This window comes from Lacerta agilis, chromosome 15 (genome assembly GCF_009819535.1).
Source record: "Lacerta agilis isolate rLacAgi1 chromosome 15, rLacAgi1.pri, whole genome shotgun sequence".
NCBI classification, from domain to species: domain Eukaryota; kingdom Metazoa; phylum Chordata; class Lepidosauria; order Squamata; family Lacertidae; genus Lacerta; species Lacerta agilis.
In genome coordinates this window covers 16,651,490-16,676,178 of record NC_046326.1, presented here as the reverse complement: position 1 = coordinate 16,676,178, position 24,689 = coordinate 16,651,490, and the positions used below count along the sequence as shown (strand labels likewise).

At 43.7% G+C, this 24,689-nt stretch overlaps 1 protein-coding gene across 1 annotated transcript in view; it reads right to left on the bottom strand.

Annotated features, from left to right (window-relative positions):
• CADM1 (cell adhesion molecule 1) overlaps positions 1–21,876 on the bottom strand; it is a gene marked incomplete at its 5' end in the record, with an annotated part of 67,129 nt that extends 45,253 nt beyond the window's left edge. Inside the window, 5 exons of the mRNA XM_033171471.1 lie at positions 460–559; positions 13,332–13,487; positions 15,188–15,325; positions 19,789–19,941; positions 21,729–21,876. Of these exons, the coding sequence (XP_033027362.1) occupies positions 460–559; positions 13,332–13,487; positions 15,188–15,325; positions 19,789–19,941; positions 21,729–21,876 (695 nt within the window). The remainder of the gene's footprint in view (positions 1–459; positions 560–13,331; positions 13,488–15,187; positions 15,326–19,788; positions 19,942–21,728) is intronic.
• Positions 21,877–24,689: the final 2,813 nt, after the last annotated feature.

Sequence of the window (24,689 nt, the reverse complement as noted above, 5' to 3'; positions counted from 1 at the left end):
TTCAAATAGATAACTTTCCTTAGCATTTTATCTGCAGTCTGACTGCAGCCAATGTTTCCTTTGGGCACTTCCAAGTTTCTGCAGCCCCACAACCCTATCTGCTAGTTGAAGAGTGGAAGTGGACCAGGGGTGGGGAATCTGCAGCCCTCTAGGTGTGGCTGGATGCCAGCTCCCATCACCACTGGCCACATGGGCTGGGGCTGATGGGAGTTGGAGAGAGTCCAACAATGCCTAGAGAGCCACAGGTTCCCACCACCCCAGGTTCCCCACCATGGCTGCAGGTGCTTTCTCGTGGCCTTGTGCTTCAGGCGTGCAACGGCATACCAACGCAGGAGAACAGGACCGGGTGCTGCACAGCACATGCTCAAGAAAAAGACCAGAAGGAGGCAAGCACTCTCCTTGAACAGCCCAGTTACGTGGATGGACACGTCCTGACCGAGTCTCAGATCCTCCACTTACTCTGGTTTGCCCTTCACTTGGCACAGAAGGTCGAGGAGGTCTCCTTCTCTCGTTAGAGGCTGAGCAGGGGAATTCTGCAGGACTTGCACTTCAGGCTTATCTGCACATCAAACACACAATACAAACATCAATTTATACGTCTGCATACAAAACAACATACGAACGATATCAAGCAACCGCGTGTGCGTGCATTTAAACAGATCGTGAAACAAAAACTTTGTACTGACACGGCTTCACCCTCCTGCCCCTCTCCACTGCACCCGTCTAATCAGCAAATTATCCTGGCATTTTCCCAAATTAAGTTGACTAATAGCCTCCAAAGCCTAACGCACTGATAAGGAATCCGCACACCAAGGGCAGCAGCCCCACTGGTTCTTGCAAAATGAAATTTTGTTAAATTGAAGTTTATCTCTGAACTCACTCGAGCTAAAGGAAACTCATTTGCCTTCATGCTGAGGTGAAACGGCAGATTTGTGGCGCTCAGAATTGATACATTTTATCATGTATCATATTTTATGGGCTGACAATACTTTGTGCCGTGGCATATTAATACGCCGAGGCTCCGGTGGGTGCATTTGTGCTAGGAAAAGCTTAAGGGAAGAAATGCCAGGCCGCTGCCTTTTGTTGGAACAAAGCGGAGACTTCTGCTCGTGCCGATGAATCTCGTAAATCCCCAAACACAAACACACTGAGGGATTAAAGGCATTTTGCACTCAGGGAGGCAGCTCAGAAATCCTTTGGAAAGACCCTGTAGGAACAAGAGCCCAAGTCCGCAGTTACAAAGTCCATTGCCTTCAACAACGGCACATGCGGAGCAACAAACAATCTAACCAGAATGCTATCAGCTCAAGGCAGCCAATTGAGCGCCGCTTTATCCATTTTGATTTCCACACAATCCCACATCCAATTCCTGGAATTGGCAGCAAATCTGCACTAAATGAAAGAACTCAATGCAAGACTGTAATATCTGAAGGTGGTGGCAGGTAAGAGAAGTTAGTTACATCTAACGGCAAAAAAACAAAACCCTCAAAAATCTGAAATAAATGGCTAATAATACATGTTTATATTACTTATTAATTTATCTATTTTGCTAGTGATATTACCATTGCTTCTCATCCTGTGATATAAACAAGGTTAAGAAGATATATGCAATAATTACTATATACTCAACAAGTATTATTTTATAATGTTTAGAATTATTTTACAATAGGAATGACTGATTATTTTATTATTAAGACAGAGGGAACAGACTGGAAAATAATGACAACAACAACAACAGCAACCCGCCCATCTGATTGGGTTTCCCCAGCCACTCTTGGTGGCTTCCAACAAAATATAAAAACACAGTAAGTCATCAAACATTTAAAACTTCCCTATACAGGGCTGCCTTCAGAAAACAAAATTCATAGAATGCTTTCAGAAAACAAAATTTATTTGCCTTCTTAGAAGGCAGTGGGAGTTCAATAGGGCCAATCATTATGCAATCCCCACAGATAAGAAATAATGACACGACTTGTGGGCCGTTGGTTACTGACATAGACGAATGCTATCTGGATTTTCTCCCTTGCATGCCCGTGAGTCTTGGGTTAGCCACACACGTTAAGACAAAACACAAATCCATAGACCCAGAAAGTTAACAGCACAATCTGACATAGTACCTTTATTTTCTCATATGGTCTAGAAAGAGTGACATACACAAGATTAAATAGCAACAACCAGGTTTTTTGGGGGGTGGGGGGTGGGAGTTAGGGTAGAGCCCACTGGGGGCTTGATGAACTCTCCCTCTCTTTTTTAGCACAAAATAAAATTGCACATATTTACAGTATAGGCTAAGGCTGTGCAGCACACATTTCCAGAGGCAAGGAACAAGCCTGCTCTCTCCACATTCTTGGGAGATAACAGTCAATATCAACCTGTGCTGGCTTGACCACATAAAACTTTTCATGTTTCATGTCAGAATATTAGATGAGGAATGGTTTCCCCCCTTCCCTGTACCTCATAGCCTTATAACCCGTATTTGAATTTCATGAGCAAATGAAAGTCAAACCCTCCCTCTTTCCCCTTCAACAGGAATGTCATGCTGGTCCTGTTGCCCTTTACTCCTGCACAGTTACCAACCACAAATAAAGGAAGAGGAGAGAAAATAATATTGATTAATTGTGAAGTGCTCAACTGGCGCGCCCAAACCAAAACACACACACACACACACCACACACACAGAGGCACTGGTACTGTACTTTTTAAACCCTAAAAAACCGGAGCAGGCCAAATGCAAAAATAAGCGAGTCCTAAGGCATTTGCTAAAAAAAGAGAAGAGAATAAATTAATCACATATCAGCTGGTAAAGAGTTTCGTAGATAAGGAAAAGAAGAACCAAAGCATGAATCAAAGGAAGAGATGTGATGTAAGAAGCAACAAAGACCCCAAAAGAGACTACAGAGAAATCAGAAATGAAAGGCGCTAGAGGGAAGTAACATAATCTTAAATTGAATGTGAAAAGGGAAAAAAGGCAACATCATAAGCGGAGATGCATGATCGTATTTGCATGTCGAAAAAAATAAATAAGACGGGGCAGGGGAAGAAAAAATCAAATTAAGAAACAAGAAGCTTAAAATGGGAAGACTACCTAAGGAGTCTTACAATCACCCAATCTGGGCAAAATGAGAACACAGATGGAACAATGGGCAGAAATAACAGGGGTGGGGGAGGATCTTATCAATATTAGACAACTGAAAAAGGCTTGAAAAGGCTTGGCTAAAGATGGGATCGCAGAAGGAAAAAAAAGAGGAGCAATATCTTTGATTTGAAAGGAAAGAAAAATTGTTGCATCATTGACAAAAACAGACGGGAAGGGAAGAGTCCAGAGGAAAAAGAAATAAGAAATTTTGTCCTTGAAAGATTTAGCTTTAAAGAACAAGCAGACAGCTGTGAAGAAATAGCAAGACAAGATCAAAGATTTAAACAAGACGACAGATCAGAGATAGTAAAGAATAACTGAATATCATCAGCATAGACATGGCAACATACCAAAGGACTGAATAAGAGACCATGAAGGAATGGGAATGAGAAGCAAAGGGTCCAACGCTGAAACTCGTGGAACCCCAGTTGGGGAAAGAAAAAAAAGAAAAAGAACCATTAACCAATACAAGGTAACTACAGTTCAAAAAATAAGAGGGAAACCAAGGAAGAACAGAACTAAGAAAACCAAGACCATTGGGGGAAGGCAAGGGGAAAGAGAGTGATAAATGGAATCGAAAGCAGAACCACCATAGCTCAGGGTTAGAGCACCTGCAAAAGGTCCCAGGTTCAGTGCCCAGCATCTCCAGGTAGGGTTGGGAGAGACCCTGTCTGAAGCAGAGGACAGTTGCTGCCAGTCAGTGCAGGCAATATTGCTTATTTATATGATTTCTTACCTTTCAACAGAAGGTCCTAGAGTGGATTACAACAAATATATTCATGCAATTAAAACCAAGCCAAACAATTCCCAACCAAAGCAGCACAGTGCAGGTCAACCAAAACAGAAGAGATTGTTCCCACAAAAATATGTTATATGTCCAATGCCAGGGTAAAAAGGGTCAATATTCAGCATATAATGGAAGCTGAATAATGACAGTGATAGAGTCTAGCTAGACACAGCTCTATGGGGAGGGCATTCAACAATTACGGGAGGCCACAGAGAAAATCCTCTCCCAGACCCCCATTACTGGACTAGGTGAACCAATGGTCTGACTCAATAGAAGGGCACTTCTGATGTTTTTCCTATGAGGATACATCAGGAAAACTGAATATCGCTACTGCTTTTTAGGCAGAGAAAATTGGTTTCAGTGAATTACAGCACAATCCTAGCAAGAAGCAAGTCTTATTGAATTAAATGGGGCTTACTCCCAGGTAAGGCTAGTTCGAATTGCACATTAAAAGTTTCTTTACAGAAAGGGGTAAAGTCACTGTGATTTCCTGGCTTTAGTCCTTGCCCCATATTACAGAACAACCCATGGCACATGTCACTACATCAAAATTGCCTCAGTGGATATTCTCTTTCCCAGGGGCTTTGTTTGGGTGGGACAGAGGACAAGGTGAATAACCCATGTACCGCCTAGGGGGCAGCTGACTGTATTAAGCTACAGAAACACGTCTTCCAATAGATGGCCAGAGGAACGCACCACAGCCTCCTAACCAGTCCTCTAAGCCTCTGCCTCCCATTGCAGCTTTCTCTGTGTCTCTCTCTTGCCTCTGCCCCAGTGCAGACTTTCTTTCGATGTCCATGCAGCTGCATAGGCCTGTACAATACCATAAGGAAATATGGCAGCCTATTCAATTAGAAGAGTTTGGATTTGATATCCCGCTTTATCACTACCCGAAGGAATCTCAAAGCGGCTAACATTCTCCTTTCCCTTCCTCCCCCACAACAAACACTCTGTGAGGTGAGTGGGGCTGAGAGACTTCAAATAAGCATGACTAGCCCAAGGTCACCCAGCAGTTGCATGTGGAGGAGCGGAGAAGCGAACCCGGTTCCCCAGATTATGAGTCTACCACTCTTAACCACTATACCACACTGGCTCTGCATGCAGGCATGCTTGGGATCTGATGACTCCTGGGGAGGCGTGTCAGACGGTGGGCAGTCTTGCAGTTCTGGCTACCCTCAGAACCCTGTTAAGGACATTTCTTTCACTGTTATGAGCATGTTGCCTGCCTGCTTTTCTGAAAAGGCACAATTTCTAATGCACACAGCGCTGGGAAGTGGAAAAAACCAGAGAAAACAGGCTCACAAATGCCCCACTGAAATCAGTGGAACCTAAAGACCGAGCTGTGGATCTCGCGGATTTTTATGGAATGTTAGCAGACCAAGGATCCCATAGCAACCTATGGGATCTCAGAGTAATCTATGGGGCCCCAAGGCAGCTTGCTTGTGCCAGGATGCTATGCCCAACACTCCATGACACTCACAGCAAGTCACTTAGCAATGAGAAGTAACAAATTCATTTGGAAGCAAGGACAACAATGCTGCAGTTGCTCAGGAAATAGAACCATGGCTGACCTCTCATCCTATGCGGGCAGCTGGATTGATTATTCTGAGGTTCAAGTGCCATGTGGTGCTTGCAACAGATACCTGATGACCCAAACCGACTGGCAGGTGGCTCTCCAGGATTTCAGACGGGGGCAGACCCAGTCCTACTTGGGAAAGCCAGCGACTGAACTTGAGACCTTCCGCATGCAAGATGTTCTGCTACTGAGCTACAATCCTTCCCTAAGTTGTGCCATTTCCTCGGTGGCCAAGGAAGCTGTGCCAACCTGGGATGGAACCTCCCAAGGAAGGACAGCCAGACTGCAAAGGCAACTCAACTAGTCACTTGAGCCATGAGATGTGTTCCCAAGTCCTCTGTGGCGGGGCCAGAGATTACTCACTGCAACCACTTGACAGAGAGGCATGCTTTGGGCTAGTGCCGCTTCCAGTTCAGACCTAGAATGAACAACAGGCTGCAGTGGGTAGATGAAAAAGGAAATAAAAATAATTTAACTTGGCATTACTATTCAGGTATGAAACGTAAAGGCTAGGAAGCACCACATCCCTCTTACACAATTGCACCGTTTTCTTATTCTCTCGCACAGTGATACACGTTTCAAGATGAAAAAAAAGAGTAAATCCTGAATCGCTATGTACAGAATGAGTTTTCATGTTCTCTCTTTTTGTTTGGATGTTCTTGTTAAAACAGTCTGTTAGGAACTATAAATCTTATAGCCTTTTGCTACCAATTATACTTTGCATTACAGTTTGGTGTAAAATAGCTGAGAGAAGGGGGAAACCAAACACAGCCAACAAAGGGAGAGGCCCAAATCATGAAAGAATCCATTTTGGTACCGAAAAAAAGATTGCACCAAAATGTTAGGTTTATTTCTTTTTTCTTTCTTTCTTTTTGTTCCAAAGCACAAAAGCTTGCCTTTTTATTCACAGCAAAGAACAGGGGCCTCTGGGTTTGGGCCAGGGTGTAATTATTTCCCATTTTAAACCCTTTAACAGCACACTCGCTGTGACTGGGAGTTATGCTCACAGGGCCAGACTCTGCTATACTGTTCTTCATTTGCAGCAACATTCCTCAGAGAAAGCCTTATTAATGAGCTCGCAAACGAGCACCCAACTGGGAAATGTCACAAACAAGAGTGGCTAATGCTCCAGAAAATCAAATAACTGAACACTCGGCTGATCGTAGTGCCTTTCATATTTGCAATAATAGTAATAATAATATAAAACCCCTTTAAATCACATATTCTGAAAGGGTCAACACCTCGCTGAACAAAACAACTCATTTATTTATGTTCAGAAATCTCCAGATGATAAATTATATTGATGTTAATCACTTCACTGCATACTATTGCAATTAATATTTGCACTCACCAGAAGCACACAGATTATTAAAGCACGAGGCACCCGCATATGGCTAGCCTCCTCCCTCCCTCTATTTCTCTCTCTCTCTCTCTCTCTTTGTTTTTTTGTTAAACATAATTGAGCACAGGGAATTCTCTTGGTTATGAACAACAAACAGAGGTTACAGCAGTTTCCCTGGGTATATATTTTTATAAACATGCATGTAGACATTATAAATATCTGTGTTCCATTAATTATGACTTAACTCTGCATTACTTCTCCTGGGGCTTAAAAATTCAGCTGTGCCTGTCTGCCTTCCCCTTAGTGTTACATAACAAAGGAAGGAGGAAGGTACTACAAAGGCAAGAGAAGGGGATTACACACACACACACACACACACACACACACACACACACAAGCATGCAAGGCTGAGCTTTCCCCTTCTCCTGTTTGTTTAGCTCAAGCCCTTAATGATGCCTTAATGTATTTTGATGCTCCATTTCCCCTTTTAAAATTACATTTACCCACAGCTTCCTTCTCAAGCAACACAAGGAGTTGGGAGTATATAGTGGATCAGCCACCATTGGGGGCAAACCATCTCTTCAATATGCTGCACCAGTCCAATCCCATGGCATAACTAACTGGCTTGTGACTGCCACCCAAGTGTAAAGGCAGCTAGGGCTATGTGCCCTTCCAGTAGACACTCATCAGTTTTAGCTTTGTTCTCCTGGTATTAAGGCGATATTCCATTTCACATTACAGGGGTGCTTGGTGACACACACACACACACACACAGAGAGAGAGAGAGAGAGAGAGAGAGAGAGAGAGAGAGAGAGAAAAGAGAAAGCCAGATTTCCACCATAGCAAAGTACCATCCATAACCATGGCAAGATAGTCATGTTTAGGAATGTGTGACTGAGGTCCTACCTAGGAGCATCAGAGGTCAAAACCAGGGAGACAAGGTATGCCTACTCAACCAGGAACATCTTCAGCACAAGTCTGGATGAACTGGATGGGAACCATCAGCCTGTGCAATTCTCAGACTTTGATGGGGCTTGTTCATGAGGTAAGGACAGTCTTGGCACATTTTTTTTTTTTAAAGTAATTTGCATCCCACTTCTCCTTCTATGTGAAGCAACTCGTGACAAAAGGGGAAACCCACAAACATCCAGACAGTTTGCTGCTGAGAAGGGCATATTTTAACAGCTTCCAGACAAGAGAGCAAGAGGAGATTAAAAATAACTGCAGGTCTATTCGTTTAGCTCACAGGTTTCCTTGCATTGTATAGCTTACATATTACAACATTTTATACCGCTTGTTAAAAATAACCCCTCTAAGGGGCATACAGAAAAGGTGTCTTCAGGATTGTTTACAAGCCAATGTCCCGCCTCCCATATCCTAGACATGATTAGTTAAGGCCAACAGCAGCAGCAGCAACAACAACAACAACAACAACAACAACCCAGATGCTCATAGGCTTCGACTATGCTGGTAAGAGACATTTGTCTTCAGTTTCACAGGCATGCTGGCACCGTGTTCCAGCAACCCACCACCCAGCCTGGAGTGGGCATGTTTAGCCATCTTTTGGTTTCCACTAGGCAGCAATTCAGTGAAACAGCCAACGAAACCACTCACTAAGTTCTCAAAGTTCTCACAGTGGCGTCAATGCGAATAATAAAACAAAACCCAAATCCATAATTTCAGTTGAGCAGCTGCACAAAAAGCTCAGCTTAAATGAAATGCTCATAAAACCTTAAGTTAAATAGGTCAGACTTGTCAGGCGGAGATCTCGCATGCTAACTTCCAACAAAGTGAAATTGCGCAGCAGGAGGCTCTGCTTCTAATGGAATTACTGACGGGTACAGAACAATAGCTAAGGCAGGTATGCGGACAAAATCTCTCCTTGCAACACTGCGATTACCACATTCAAGGGGCTGTGGCAGACACAAAGCTCAGTCATCTAAGGAAAGGTTTACTGTACCAATTTAAAGTTCCCTCCCCCCCCCACTTTGCTCCCCAATGTGCGCATGAGTTAGAAACATCCTTACTGGCTTGCAAATTCAGCACATAACTTTCCTTTCCTCCCTCTCCTTATCCTGTCTTGTTTGATCATTGCCCTTACAGTAGATTTTTCTCTGATGCCTGGAATTTACCCTGCACAGAAAAGTTAATATGCGGCTTATTTGTCTCTCAACACAAAACAGGCATTCCTGAAATTATAGCAAAGTTGGAGAGGAACAAGCCACAGGTGGCAGTGCAGCGTTTTGCAGATATGACAAGACATGTTGGAAGGGATCAGTTCTCTGTGACACAAGGCAACGGGTCCTGATGATTTGATGGCTGTTTTGAGAATGAGCAGACATGAAACTTGGCGTGCTCCTTCCTCCCATTTCCTTCATATGCAAGGAAGAAGACTGTGAGCTTCGACTTCCGGTATGCAATTTATCCTGGTTGGAGAACTATGGTAGGGTCAAAACAAACATCTGCTATATTGCTGCAAACTCCAAATGGAAGCTTCTGATTTCCTCCCCGTCATGCAGGCGCGGAGGAAGCCTCCTCGCTACCCGGGGCGGCGAACGGATGCACCCCCTGGGGGCAGGCGCCATGACGTTGCATCGTGACGTCACAACACAACGTCAGGACGGAGTGCGCATGCGCAAAATCTGGCACATGCGCGCTCCACCGCCGGTATTTCCGTGGTGACCAGTGAGTGATCAGCGGCTCGTGGGGCTGCTGAGTATGAGCAGCGGGCGTAAGGCCATGCTGCTTTTCGCGCACAGCAGCCCCACGAGCTGCCGATCGCTCAGCGGCTCGCAAGGTCACCGCGGGAGCAGCGGCGGCGGCCCGGCGGCGGAGTGAGCATGTGCCGGATTTCACGCATGCGCGCTCCGTCTGGGCCGGCTCTGCTGCTTCCAGGCCAGCCCAAGTGTCACCCCCTCCCCTGGAAACCGGGGTGCCCCGCCCCCTACGCCCCGCCTTCGCTACGCCACTGCCGTCCTGCATGGAGGGGGGGGGTGAGCCTAAGGCTGGCCTCTGCTCTTCATAGTGTCTAAGCCGGGGGGTGGGGAGAGACTCCAAAAAAGGGAGCCAAATTTGCTATGTTGCCATAATAAAGGTCTCTTCCCGATTTAGCTTTCCCCCTTCCCCCGCCTCTCTTTTGTAGAAACGTTAGCGTGTCTGCATATTCAGGACTTTGAGCAAACAATAATTAGCTCACTGCCTTGAAATACCTCTGTAGATAATTTGAATTTTTCCTGCTAATACCTTCTCTTTTATTACAAGCCACTTCCTGCTGAATTCCATCTCATACTAAGTACACCAAAGTGAGAAAATCGTTCGCTGTGACTGTGCATTCATTGGCGCGGCTCTCTTGATCACAGAGGCAGGTGCTGGAAAGGAAATGGCCGGGTCAGGTCACGCGTGAACTGCGAAGCGGCGGATAACATTCCAGTTCTTTAACGTCCCCCTTCCTCGAGGACTGCCTCTCCTCATCCTCTCCACGGAGGCATATTGGAGGAGATGTGGCCTCTGATACACCACTGAGATGCCAATGCTTAGGTACCCCTTGCTCAGCACCACTTCAGGCCTCTGCCTGCCTGCAACCTAACAGAACGGTCAGCTGGTGTGTTTGAAACGGTGATTGGGAGGGCTACACCTTGTTCTGATTGCGAGTCCAAAAAGCTATTGAGAGAGTAAGACAATTACACCTGATTTTACAAGTGCTACTTCTCTGAAAGGCATGGCGTGGACTCAAAAGGCTGCTGTAATCTGGACATCAGGCAGCAGATGAGTGGGCTGTGCAATTTCTTCTGTAGCCCCATTGCACTGGCGGTACCAAAGGAGGGGGAAACCTAAGCCAAGGCTCGAAGCTTAGTGTCGGTTGTGAAAAAGAAAACAAGAGAACGTATTGCTATGCTCCAAGATCACACTTTCCTCGGTAACAGGGGTGCCAAATATATTCTAATCCCACAGTTAGAAAATGCAAGTGGTATATGCCGCCCTCTGGGCAGAGGTTTCACCAGCAACAGAAGACATACTTGTTGATCCAGGCTTTCTTTAATAGGATTCACACTGGTCATTTTGATGCTTATTTTGTTTGGATTTATTGTGTTTTATTATTGTTGCGTGAACCACTTTGGTACTGCTTTCTGCAAATAAGAAGCGGTAGAGAAATCTTATTTTAAAAGATCTATTTAACTAAATCTATATACCGTCTAACTGCAGTGAGATCTTTAAGAGGTTTACAAGAGATGTTAAAATTATCAGCATAAAACCGCTAAAGCAATTCAAAATATTAAAAATAATAATTAAAATTAACAGTGAAAGGGATTAAAAATACACCGACATCTATGTCTCTGGATAGGCTTACATAAACAAAACCTACATCATGAGTTATTATAAGACCAGGGATTCTAAACAGACTAAATTGGGAGTCAACTTCTCTTGTTGTGTCAGAAACTGGCAGAACATTCTCCATTGGTAGATGGTTCAATCACATACCTTCTCTGTCCACCCTCCTGGTCGCTTGCATCACATCTATGTATCTCTCCCTTGGGTGCCTCCGTAGCACCCAAAAGCTGTCACCTGGGGCAGCTGGTTTGTCATAACATTTGTTCACAAAACTCACCAGCCTTGTTCCTAAGCAAGCAGGCAACCTTGCAACAGTTCAAGCAACTTTGCCCATCTCCCTTTTTTGCCTGTGCGCGCCGGTAAGTACGTCTGTCTCTGTCTGTGTGTGTGGTTAAGCTTTTTTGATCAGACCTAACAAAGGTGCTAATGTATTATTAAAGCTAATGGAGCTCTACAAGAAATGTTAATGGACATTAAGTTTGCATAAATGAATTACACATTAGCACAGTAGCAAGACAGCTACAATCTGCCAATTTAGGCAGTATCTGATGGTTTTTGTTTTCCCATTATGGGGACATTACTCCCCCAATACTTTTGGGCGATATGAAAATTGTAAGCAGAATGCTCATAATGGAACAACATAATGAAGTAGAGGAAATAAATTAACACAGGGGCTTCTTTGTGTAATGTTATGGTTGAGCTGCATATACAAAAGACATTTTGAATCACCATCTCCTGATCGCCCTGCTTCATTTCTGCTCCTCTGTGAACAAGAAGAGGTTCTGGGGGACTGCTGCCAGGTTGCTGCTCTTCCTTGTTTTCAAATGAATGATGTCACACTGCATGGGTCCCTTCCCATCCCAGAAAGAGGCCAGCCATTTCTGCCATAATTCTCAGCATTACTTCAGCATAAGAAACAAACAAGGAATATGCAGATGCCAAGGCACTCCGGAACGGTAAGAGACCTCTGGCGCTCCTACTGAAACTGAAAAACACAGCTTAAGCAGATCAACAATCCAGCCAGTGGGATCTACTTTAAAGCCTCCTGTAGTAACAATTCTTACATAACGGCACATACACTATCAACAATCCCTACGATAGCCCTGTAAGATAGGGCAGGATTGACATGCCCAGAGCTTCCAAAAGTGGAGTTCTGTGGAACACCTAAAAAGGGAGACATATTCATCTTCTCAGATGGAATGACAGCTGGTCCCACTCCAGCATAATTTGGTTGCTAACTTGTACTTGCTGCTGCACAACGCTTGACACAGCTCATAACCAGAACCACAATGGCTTACCTAAATGTCACCTGGGTAGTTCATGGCTGAGGTAAGACCTAAACACAGGGGTTTCTGCCTCACAGCTTCTAGAGTAGATGAAGTGTGCAGAACTGAGCCATAGTAACTACACTCTACAGGCACTCCATTTTTAAAATAATTGTATTTTTCATCAATACATTTTTTTCCAATTCACTATAACATTATTTGACAAATTATTTAAACTTTGACTTCCCTTCCACCTTTCCATGGTTTCCTTCTAGCTTTCTATTTATTCCTGCATATTGCAGTCCCTCCATACTTCTTCTTTCTCACTTTATCTCCACGTATTTTATACTGCTGAATTTATTCTAATCCTGCTAACGTTTTAACCTGTTTGCTGTAATTTTTCAGATACTCTACATGCATTTTCCAATTCTCCTTATATACTCTATCTTCTTGTTCTCTTATTCTGCTGGTTAGACCTGCTGACTCTACCGGCACTCCAATCTGTTCTAGGATTCCATGTCTTTGTAGATGGCGTTGATATGTGTGTTGGTTTGGTTTTTGTAGTAGTAGTAGTAATAATAATAATAATAATAATAATAATAATAATAAACATTGACACACTTCCATGTTAATATTTAAATGCTTAGTTCACATGTCTTGAAGCAGCTCTGCACTGATAGCACAAGAACAGATGATGAGAAATACTTTGTCTTCAAAAAGAGCAGGGAAAGAAAGCCTTAAACCCAAATTCAATACTTTAAACCTCTCATTTAATCAAATCAGATAAACAACTTTTGTATGCTACAATAAACCATAATTGTCTAATCAATCACTTTGGTCAAGCCACTTCCATGTGTGGGGCAAGGGGGGGGGAGGGTTGTGACTCTGGTACTCACACATTACATCTAGGTAGTACTTGGTCTGCAAGTCTTTGACGGCAGGATGGTCTACCTGACAGACAACAGCAACCCCATCATCCTCTCGCTTGACCTTCAATGAAAGGCGACTGGTCACTGTAAACATGTCTGACCACTGCTCCTCTTCTGTTTTACCTGCATAATGGACGTGAAAGGGGAGGAAAAAGAGCAGGTAAATGGCAAATGAATAGACCCATGCCATATCCATCCAAGAATGCTCCATTGCTGCATTCGTGTTGTCATTTTCAACTGAAGTCACTTCTGCAATCTGTACTTATCTAGTAGTGACTTGCCACGCTTAGTTTATCTATTCCAGAGCTTCTCTCCACTTCTACAATTCTTAAATAGTTCAACTATGCATATGCTGACCTATTCATAACCCTTCAGCAGGCATATTCTTGCAACTTTATTCTCTCTGTTTTTATTTGCACATTCCAATAATCTGTGGGTGTTTGTAAGGTGGACACACCTGCATTTCATTGTTACTTTCCTACCTACATACTTATTGGAATAATTTTTGGCACACTGATGACCTGCACAAAATAAAGGGAAACAACTCCTTTTTTAGCTGACAAGCAGCTTCTCTGCCTGGTGGTCAGGAGGAAATTCTTAGTTGGCAAAGGTGTCCAGGTGAGTGGTTGTTTACCTGCCATATACAGCAGGAGAGGGGAACCTATGGTCCCACAGATAGCAAACTCCCATCATCCCAGATCACTGGCCATGCTAGCTGGGGCTGATAGGCGTTGGATTCCAGAAACATCTGAAAGGCCACAGGTTTCCCACATCTGGTATATAAATGGGATACAGAGGGAAAAGAGGAGGGCTGGTATCAAAGTTAAGCAAACAATTTTGCAGTGGAGTAGGGTTGGCAAGTCAATCACAAGGAAAGGAAGCCTGTGAGTCCTTATTCTCTTATTGGCTTCCAGATTTAAAGGGGGCCCCTACCTCCAGCTCATGATATTAAACACAATATCTACAGTGCTCGGCAGCGAGGATTAGGAATTCCAGGATGCCTTCCAAACACTTAAGTCAATGGAGCCAGAAATCCTCCACCCTCTTCCTCCAATGCCACTGCCAAAAGCCATCATCAATAATTAAGAGGGAAAGTGACTCCATGGATTTACATAATTAAAAGTAGTAATTAAAATATTTAAACAGTGGTACTGTTGAAGACCCAGCAAAATACAGCAGCAATGGGCTGAAACAGAAGCAGAAGCAGCCTGTGCGGGGCATCCTGCCAAAGGGAAGCCAATTTCAACAGGCAGCGAAAGGTAAGGGAGAGCAGGGAAATGCCTGGGATTGAAGTGGAAAGGCTTCCCAAAAATTTGAGACACCTGGCTTATTTTGTCAAGGAGGAGTCTATCATGAAACCTCAACTCGTGCTCCAGATCAACTGACAAAGCTACTCCACATTATAAAAAGACCACACCATTCACTGCTCTGCACCCTTCTGAACTGATTTTGCCTGGCTGGAATGTGTCCTTTGCTATGACAGTGCCTCTTGCTTGCCTGGAAGATGGAGATGGTGTATGTGTGTTAGCGGAGGGGGGCCATAGGAATCTCTGGCTTTTGTGTGGTTTGAATGTGACCTACTGGGGGGTAAGAGTTGCACCTGTTGCTCCACCCACTTGCAGTCTCTGGCCCCACCCACCTCTGGCATGCAGCCTGCAGAAGGTTGCCCATAATGAAATGCAGCTCTCAGGCTGAAAAAGATTCCCTTCTGCTGTTTTGAGTTATTCTCTCACATCATCAAGAGGGTATCCTGCTTATCAGCAAAACCATCTCTAAAAACAACAACCACACGATTAAGTTGATTGAGGGAGAATGGGGTCTACCAAATAGCTCCTTGTTGCCTTTAAACCATCTGATCACTGTGGGTGGTCTGCTGGCCAACGATGTGCAATTCAGCTCAATTTCTTCTCCTTCCACTGTGGTCTCCTTCTGGGCTTCGATCCTCAAGTTACGTGGTGGGACTAGAATGAAACAGCATACAGATATATAAAGATCTCAGCATGTTGTTGTCTTTCATGACACCTCCAAGAAACTGAACATGTGGGATAGCTGCTGGACGGATTAGAGGTGGGTCATCTGCCTCACAGAAGGTCCTCTTCAACATACAATTTTGATTAAGGGAACATTTTGTAAATGCATCACCATCTGCAAGAATTCTAACAGAACAAACATATTATAAACACATCTTTGAAGTAGCGCCCTGCTTTCACCCTCCATTTGAATTTAAATTCCACATTTGCTATTCCAAAAATAATTAGCAAAAAATAGAGTAAAACAAACTAAGGGAGATTCAGGATTTTCAGACAGAGAGGGAAAGAAGAGGGTCGTTTCCCAAAGAAAATAAATGAAATGCAACCCAGTAAGTTGGTTTGACACGAATAATAGCTTCTTGCATTAGAGAGCATTATTACAGAGAGCATCTTTCCTTCCTTTCAGGCATGTGTTCAGCACAGCTCTGTCATATATAGTTTGTGTGTGTGTGTGAAATCCAAAGCCAGGGGGTTGAATTGATCAATGAAATATAATCCGGTAGAGTCTGGAGCAGAAGAGAATCTGAAGCATAAGCAGGGCCTGCCCAAGACATTTTGGCACCTGAGGTGAACCACAAAATGGATACCCCCACCCCTGCCAGGGAAGAAGAGATCTACACCAGGAAGAAGGGGGGAATAAATATCTACATCGGAAACAAGGGTGGGAGTAGACCAGCAGCATATCCTATTCATCGAGAGACCCTTGTAGAGGTGGTATGAGGGGAATACTGAGGAGGTGGCAGATCTGGCCTCCAAGAAGCACACCACAGCCATTGCTGCCACTGTGGCAGTGGGAGCAGCAGGGAGCAAAACATTCATTGAAGGCTGGATCTGCTGCCCCTGAGGATCCTCACAAAGTCCACCAAAATGTGAAGACTTTTCCATTATCCTCTTCCCCACCTCCCTGCAAACAGGATGGGTGGGTGGGAATGGATGGGATAGGTGTTTTCCCCCACCTTCTATTTTATAATCAGTAAAGACAATGTTAACACACTTGCCTGCTGGTATTGTGTTTATTAAATCAAGCATAAAAATAAAGATTTAAATTGATATTGTTTATAAATGAGTGGACACATTTTCTTCATTGTTTTTGCTGTTATTGTACTAACAAAGCAATTGTGCGATTCAGGTGTGAATAATATGTTCTGTTCTCTCCCCACCCACCCCAATGCAGGTAAGGAAGTGTGCACAAAATGAATTGTGCGGATAATAAATTAGTTGTTTCTGGTCCATAAACAAGTGAATGGCAGGGCGTCTTCAAAAAACAAAGGGAGGAGGAAGCACAAAAGTCAACAAGACATACAAGTCCCCTGTGGAATATCAGGTTATGTCTGGTCTCCCCCTTGCCCCCCACTTGCAAATAAGTTCCTACCCCCAAGAATGTAGGTGAAACTCAAAGCCATGTGATACATGCTGGACAGGTCAGCCCAAGTGTGTATGTGTGTGTGCACTACACATATATACACTGCCATGTTGCTCCTCCCTCTGCCTGAGTCTTTCAGACAGGAAAGGAGTAACACAACAGTATCCCTGGAAGCACCTCAGCAGAAATGAGTGTGTGTGTGTGTGTGTGTGTGTGTGTACACATGCACATACACACTTGCTATCTTAGTTTGGGAAACATGAGAATAAAAAGCTCTCTTAATGCAGCGGTGTTAGGAAACAACTCTCAAGAGTGAAGGTAGCCGAACTTGAAATTCACATTAAAGGCTAATTTTAAATACCTTTTCAACACATATTAACATACTACAAACTGGAACTCATTAAATTGTGGGGGTGGAGGGTGGAGATGGATGAGTAAGAGCGGAGAACCTATATACCTAATCAGCAAGTGTGATCTCACTTGGTGATTGCTTGTTGCAATTCAGGTTCGTTACTGGAATGTTAGGAGACAGCATTAATCTGGAGCTACGGCTGTTATGGTATTAGCAACTATTATCAGTGGATATGATAATCCCATAGTTATGCCTGTTCTGTAATCTTCTGAACTATGAGAAATGGAATGAGACACACACACACACACACACACACACACACACCAAACTTAAAGACGCCATATGCCACAAAGAAGAGGGGAGGGGGGGTGTTTCTCAAGTATAATTTGCAGTAGGGGTTGAAGCAACAATTTGGCTGCATTTGGGTTTATCCCACTTTATCACCTGAATATCTTCAAAAGCTTCGACTGGAAAACCCTTTCCTGCTTCATATGCTGGAGAGTTGATGCTCCATGAATTACACAGAGTAGGAATGGAGGAGACATGGGGCTTGATTCTATCCATCCATCCAAACAAATGTACATCTGTACTGAGCTCCTTATAACACTGAAAGCTTCAGTGCCAAACCTGTTACCATCCCAGCCCCAACTGGGCAACAGGGAACACAACAAAACAGGGTGGGGGTTTAGGGTACCAGGCATACAAAGAAGCACCCAAAGGGGTTGCCATCCATACCAGAGTTTGGCATCCTCACCTAAGATGGGTATGTGCTAAAGCACCCTCCAGAATCTGGATGTGGCTAGACTACAGCTCCCATCAACCCTTACTACTGGCCATGCTGGCCGAAGCTTATGGGAACTGCAGTTCAACAGTACCTGCAGGAAACCAGATTGTTGTAACATAGATATTTCTGCCCTTTGGAACCATCTCTATTGTCTTTTAGGCACTTGCTTAAGACTCTCCTCTTTCAACAAACAAGTGGTGATTGTTATACTACTTGGTATCAGTTTTGGATTTGAAAATGATTTTACATTTGCAATAGCTGGTTTTCAGAGATCGTTTCATTTGTAATTTGGATTTTCAAAATTATTTTTATATATACAATTGTTATAAGTCTATTTTTATTGTATTGTAAATTGCTTCAAGATGCCTTATAGGAAGCAATTCATAAATGAAACTAATAATAACTATACAGTCGTACCTTGGATTCCGAATGCCCTGGAACTCGGACGTTTTGGCTCCCGAACGGCGCAAACCCGGAAGTGATTGTTCCAGTTTGCAAACGTTCTTTTGGAACCCAAACGTCCGACAGGGCTTCTGCGGCTTCTGATTGGCTGCAGAAGCTTCCTGCAGCCAATCAGAAACCACAATTTGATTTTCGAATGTTTTGGAAATCAAACGAACTTCCGGAACAGATTCCTTTCGACTTCCAAGGTACGACTGTAATTAGTAACAATACAGATTTACAGTGCAATCCAATGCACGTTTACTCAGAAGTAAGGAGCCTGTGTTCAGTGATATTCCCTTCCAAGCAAGATGACTGCAACCTCAGTTTTCCTTCCTGTTAATTTCAGCAAGAATATGAAATACAACCTTTAGTGAAAAACAGCTTTGAGTAAACACATTTTGCATCTAATAATTTTAACACTTCGGCAAAAGATGGAAGTGTGCAATGGTATATATGGGGGCAATATGATTTCATACCCAGTTGGGAAAAAACAGAACTAAGAACAATATAAATATTGCCCATTATTTTACACTGAGAATATGGTCCAGCATTTGTGGACTACAATTAAGCACACAGAGATCCTTAGAAGCATCATCACCCTGCCAAGAGGTGTAACTTCCTGCACATGCACACAATGCTCGATTTTCACATTGTAGCACAGACTGCAACACAGAAGCTGTTATATTACCCATCATGCCCTTTATTAGATAGTCTCAGATCTCTTAAAATAAACAGAGAGGTTTGGAATAAAGCAACGAGTGCAGCCAAGAGTGTTTTGGCAAGGGACTAAATACTCGCACCCTAATTGGCAAATATTTCTAACTTCTGTAATGGGTTTTAATAGAAGCTTGGATTCATGGGTGCAAATGTAAGGGTTTGGGGGAGCACAGAAGAATATGAGCTAATGTAATTGCCTGGGAAACCACAAATGACACTCCAGACAGCTGTTGCCAGGGGAACAGTTATTTGCAACAGCTTCCTCCAGAATTTATGGGTTTGCCCCCCTCCTGCCATTCTCCTCCACATGTCTGGAGAATGCCTTATGTACATGCATGCATGGCAATACAAGTGTGTGGTAGATGAAGGAAACTTGGAACACATGATGAAGTAGTACACTTTGGGGGTGAGAAGCCAAGAAATCTTAATGTGTGTCTACATGCTGACTTTCCCACGTACAATTCTGTGGATCAGGGCCCTAAGATTTTAACAAACAAATCTTGTGGGTTTTTCTCCTTCTGACACTATCCCAAGACATGAAAATGTGTGCCACTGTGTGCAGAACATTGCATGAGAAACAGCCCCAGTAAGGAGCATTTATTTCAGTGCCTGTGTTGAGGGTGAGATGGCTACAATGAAGGTTTTAAAAATGTCCAAGGATCTGCTTTTTCTTCCCACCACCTTGCCACTCCCAAGTGAACTAAAGATGGAGTCTGGGGCTGACTGGTCCTTACCAAGCACTGTAATCGTCATAAAGTATTCCTGTGGGGGGTCCGTGTAGAGTTGGCAGAAGTATCTTCCTTCATCCGAAATGGAGACATTCGTCAGTGACACTCTGAGCTCACTGCTAGAGAAATTCACTAACTGAAACCTGCTGTCCTTCAAAGCTGTGGAACAAAGTGACAATTAGAAACTGCAATGTTATGAGGCATACAGTGCTTCCCTCCCAGAGAAAACAGTGAAAACCAGAAGCCTGGAGAGGTGGCAGCAGTGTTGACATGCAGTAGCAATACCACCCTCTTTTTCACATCCTGTTATTTTGGCTCATTATGTTACAATTTGGATATAAACAATACTAGTACTCATCAATCAGTACAAATAATCTAAACAAAAGCCCCGTATCAAGTACTGATAATTACTCTCCCCCTTCCTGTTTACTTGCTCAAAGCTGCAGAAAGCCTTTAACAAATGAGCTTCTACAACATACAGGGCCCCTTATCCCAGGCATTCCCAATCTGATGCCCTCCAGATATCTTTGACTGCAAGGTCCATCTGCCCCAACCAGCATGACCAATGTCAAATTGGGTGGGGAGCAATATCTGGAGGGTTCCAGGCTGGCAAAGGATAGATGGATGGAAATCCCATGAACAGAGATTTCACAAAATAAACTTGAGAAGGTTTAGGACATGTGGGGAGAAGGTTTCAGCAAACAACTTCCAGCAGAAGTCCTAAAATCTTTGGTTTTGCCAATTCATTGGAAACATTTAATCAACCAACACAAATCTGGAGAGATGCATTGAAGCCTCTTCTGAGGTCCAGAAGTTTATAAAGTTAGATAAAAAATATTAATCAAATAAATTCTTGGAAGTTTTCTGATTTTTTAAATACAACAACAAGTAATTTCTTGGACCAGAAGAACATGCATCAGTTCAAACACAGGAACATTCCTACTTCTACTAAACCCTAACAGATCTACTACCTACATCTCCCCCACCTATTCCAACATATCAAAAGAATAAAGAGAGGGGGGGGGGGGAGAAGAGCACCATTCATTGGTTCCTTAGCTCTTCATTCCAAGAACTAGGTAATATACCTCACCAGCTCTTCCATGATGCCATGTTTCACTATCAGCCCTTCCGTTAGTCTCCAGACAAATTACGAAAATTTCTCTACATTTCCCCTCCTTGCTTAGGGCACATGGCTGTTTGCAGAAGGATATCTCTGTCCCATTATTCCTGGCCTCACCTAATGCATGATTTCCAATTTTGAAAAAAATGTGTCCCTGAAAAAAGAAGCACTCAGAAGAACCAAGTTTTGTGGCCTACTGACATATCCATGTCAATTTGCACCAAAATATTAGGGACCATATTGTTCCTAACTTTAAATGTCATTTTAAAAAGGATGGGAGACAGAGCAGTCCCAGGAGAAAGATGGCTCATGTCTACTAACCTTGGATTATAAACGACTCCACATATCTTAGTTATATTTTCCTAGAGAGTAGGCAAAGATTCCAAGAGCACTCAATTTGAATTATAACAGCGTCTCTTATTGATAAGGTTTTAAACACATGTTCAAGACCATCTTAACATCATTCTTCTGTTGGATTAAGGAAGGATTGGCTTGAACATTCCAACCACTGAGCCAAACACATCTCCTTATCCAATGGTAAGCACACCCTGCTTTGCCCTATTCGATTTGTTTGTGTCAACTAAATATTTTGGCACTTAATTGCAATTCAGAGTGAATTACTGTGGTCAATTCCTCTTGCATTGCAAGATGGTCTGACTCTTAAAAAGGTCTATAGCTAGTCTTTCCATTAAAGCAAGTGATTATGATTGCCTGCCTTTGCCTACTTACTGAAGAATTGACTAAACCTTTAAAATGTCTGACATTAAATTAAAAGGAGCCCTCAGCAACCTCTTTATCAAGATTTGCCAAACAACACGGAACTCACGTCTGAAGTCTCTGAAATAAATCGTCTGTCTATTGGGATTCAAGAGCTGAATCACGGAGTCATCACTGTTTCTGACTTTGCAGCTGATGGTGGCAACTTCCCCCTCTACGACGGTCACATCTTCTGTAACCAAATTCTGTCCATCACCTTAAGATGTTAAAGAAAAAGAAAAAGACAGGACAGGTCAACTCACATTCAGTCAATATGGAAGCCAAATACCCGCTCACCCCCCGCAAATGCAGCAAATTGGTTGTGAATTGGACACATGAAGACCTGTGGTTAAATGAAGACCTGGTGCACAGTACCCCTGACTAACACTGATTTGTCAGTTGCATTTCTTAACCTTATGTGTGCGTGCGCACACATGCGCACACACACACTCTCTCTTTTGCTGGATGGGGTGAACAGCAAGTGCCTTAGGGAAATGTGTGGCAGGAATGCTTGCCTCTCATGTCTGGCACCAGGGCTGTCTTACCCATAGGTGCTAGGGGTGTGGGGCACCTGGGCGCCGGGCTTTCAGGGGCACCAGGCCGAGAGTCTGGGGCCCAAAAGTTGAGTCCGGGGAAGAGCCTGCCCGTCAGTCAGAGTGCCGCGATGGGCTCTTCTGCTGTGGGCAGCTCTGTGCCGCGAGTTCAGGGGTGCCCGAGCCAGCGAGACGCTGAGGCGGCCGGCTGGCTCCACCCTCCTGCGTGCCTGGGACTGGGCAACCTGTGGGGGGGGGATCTTTGCACCCCGGTGCCGCATATGCTTAAGACAGCCCCGTCTGGCACCACCTCTCCCTGCAGCCATTCCCTCTGCAATGGTCTTAGACTAACAACATGCTAAGGAAGTAGTGGAACTGTGCAATACTTTATCATATTGGTATTTTAAGGCTGCCAGTAAATCAAAACTCATTGAAAACTTATTATCTCTTGCATTATACCAAACAACCTAAACACGCCAAGGACAAATTATCATAGTGTCTTACTATAAGGATTATCACCTTCAACATTTTGGATATTAAAAGCTTCTCCCAGCTAAATGATTACAGCCATTTTATCCGTTGGAAGTTAGAAATCTTAAAACAGCAAGTAGCACCCTTTCATAATAGACTGCTGATTAAAGATTCATATTCTGATTCACTATTGATTTTAGATAAAAATTTAATTTATACACCACTTAACCACACAAAAATGGAGTTCAAAGTAGCTCACGGAACACAAATTCAGTTTATTATTTGGTACTTTCCTTTCAGCAGATGCATACATTACACACCTGATAAGTACCTTGTGTGCAACAACAGCATCCCAAGGCAGCTCTTCTGCTTTAAAGAGGATGGGGGCAATTGGGACCCCTCCTGTTGCACATGCCAGGGGCGCTGATGACACACTAGTCACCTGTGACAGAGCAACACCTGCTGTTTGAGCAGAAAAGCAGCTCAGTAAATCAAAGATGAACATGTTAAAACTGGGGATGTGCATGTATGGGCCTTTCTAATAAAACCCATATTCTCAAGGACAGACCTATTAAATGCATTGGACACCGCAGATATAGCTGGAAAAGCTTCATTAGAAGGATGAGTGGAAAGACAGACACAGATACCATAATTATTTTGCTAAAAATAGGAGATGCTGCTTCTGCAGACAGGCTATATCTGGAAGCACCTGAAAGGTAATCCCATCTGGCTGTGAAAACATAACCCCTGGGAGAGACCTCAGAGGGGTGGGTGTGAGGAGGATAGTTCTCTTCTTGATTCTAAGACATAAAAACAAAAAAAACCCAACAATACATGCATATGAGCAGGGGTGCCAACTTGAATAAAATAGGGGGGCATGGGTAAGCACACACCATTTGAATGGCAATGCCCACCAACTTTTGGGGGCCCAGCCCCCTCAAATATTTTACTGGGGGGTTCAAGGGACCTTGGCCCCTAGTAGTTGGCTCCTATGCATATGAGAACACATATCTGCACACACACACACACACATACACAAATATCTCAAGCACCACAGACTGAAAGATCTAAAACAAACTGATTAACAAAGTTGCAGCAAAACACAAATCAAGGCTAAGGAAGGGGCAGAAGAGTACAGACCTCATTTCCAGGGTGCCACAGCTTTTAACTGTGTGTCTCAGCGATGGGCTAAAAGGCAGAAGGTTGCACCCCACAAAGCATTTTTGGTTGGTCTCTTTTAGTTACCGCAGTCTTCATTGTCTGTGCCTCATTTCCTTTACTATGGAACATAGACCTTTATGTAAATGTGCTTTTACACTGGGTACATTCCTTTATTTTATTTTTTCATTCCAGCAGTTTATCGAGGACCCAATTATGCACTTCTAGACCTAGCAGAAACTGCACTGACTATTAAGTACCCTGCTTACGGCTCCCTTCTCTCCTGAAAGCTCTGCACATTTTGCTGCAGAAGCCCAACTCTGTGTTCACGGCAGGAATCTGTCAAGTCAAAAAACTCAACAGCCACCACCTGCCTGTTGGCAATGGGCCTTATGTAGTCACTGAGTAAGATTTTCAAATAAAAAGGGGTCAGGTATGCATAGGAAACTGCATGGGGGAAGTTGATCGTTTTTCTCCCTCTCCTAACACTAGCATCCAATGAAGCTGATTATTGCAAGATGCAGGACAAACAAAAGGAAGTACTCATCAATAGGGATGCGGGTGGCGCTGTGGGTTAAACCACAGAGCCTAGGGCAGGGGTCCCCAAACTAAGGCCCAGGGGCCGGATGCGGCCCAATCGCCTTCTAAATCCGGCCTGCGGACGGTCCGGGAATCAGCGTGTTTTTACATGAGTAGAATGTGTCCTTTTATTTCAAATGCATCTCTGGGTTATTTGTGGGGCCTGCCTGGTGTTTTTACATGAGTAGAATGTGTCCTTTTATTTCAAATGCATCTCTGGGTTATTTGTGGGGCCTGCCCGGTGTTTTTACATGAGTAGAATGTGTCCTTTTATTTCAAATGCATCTCTG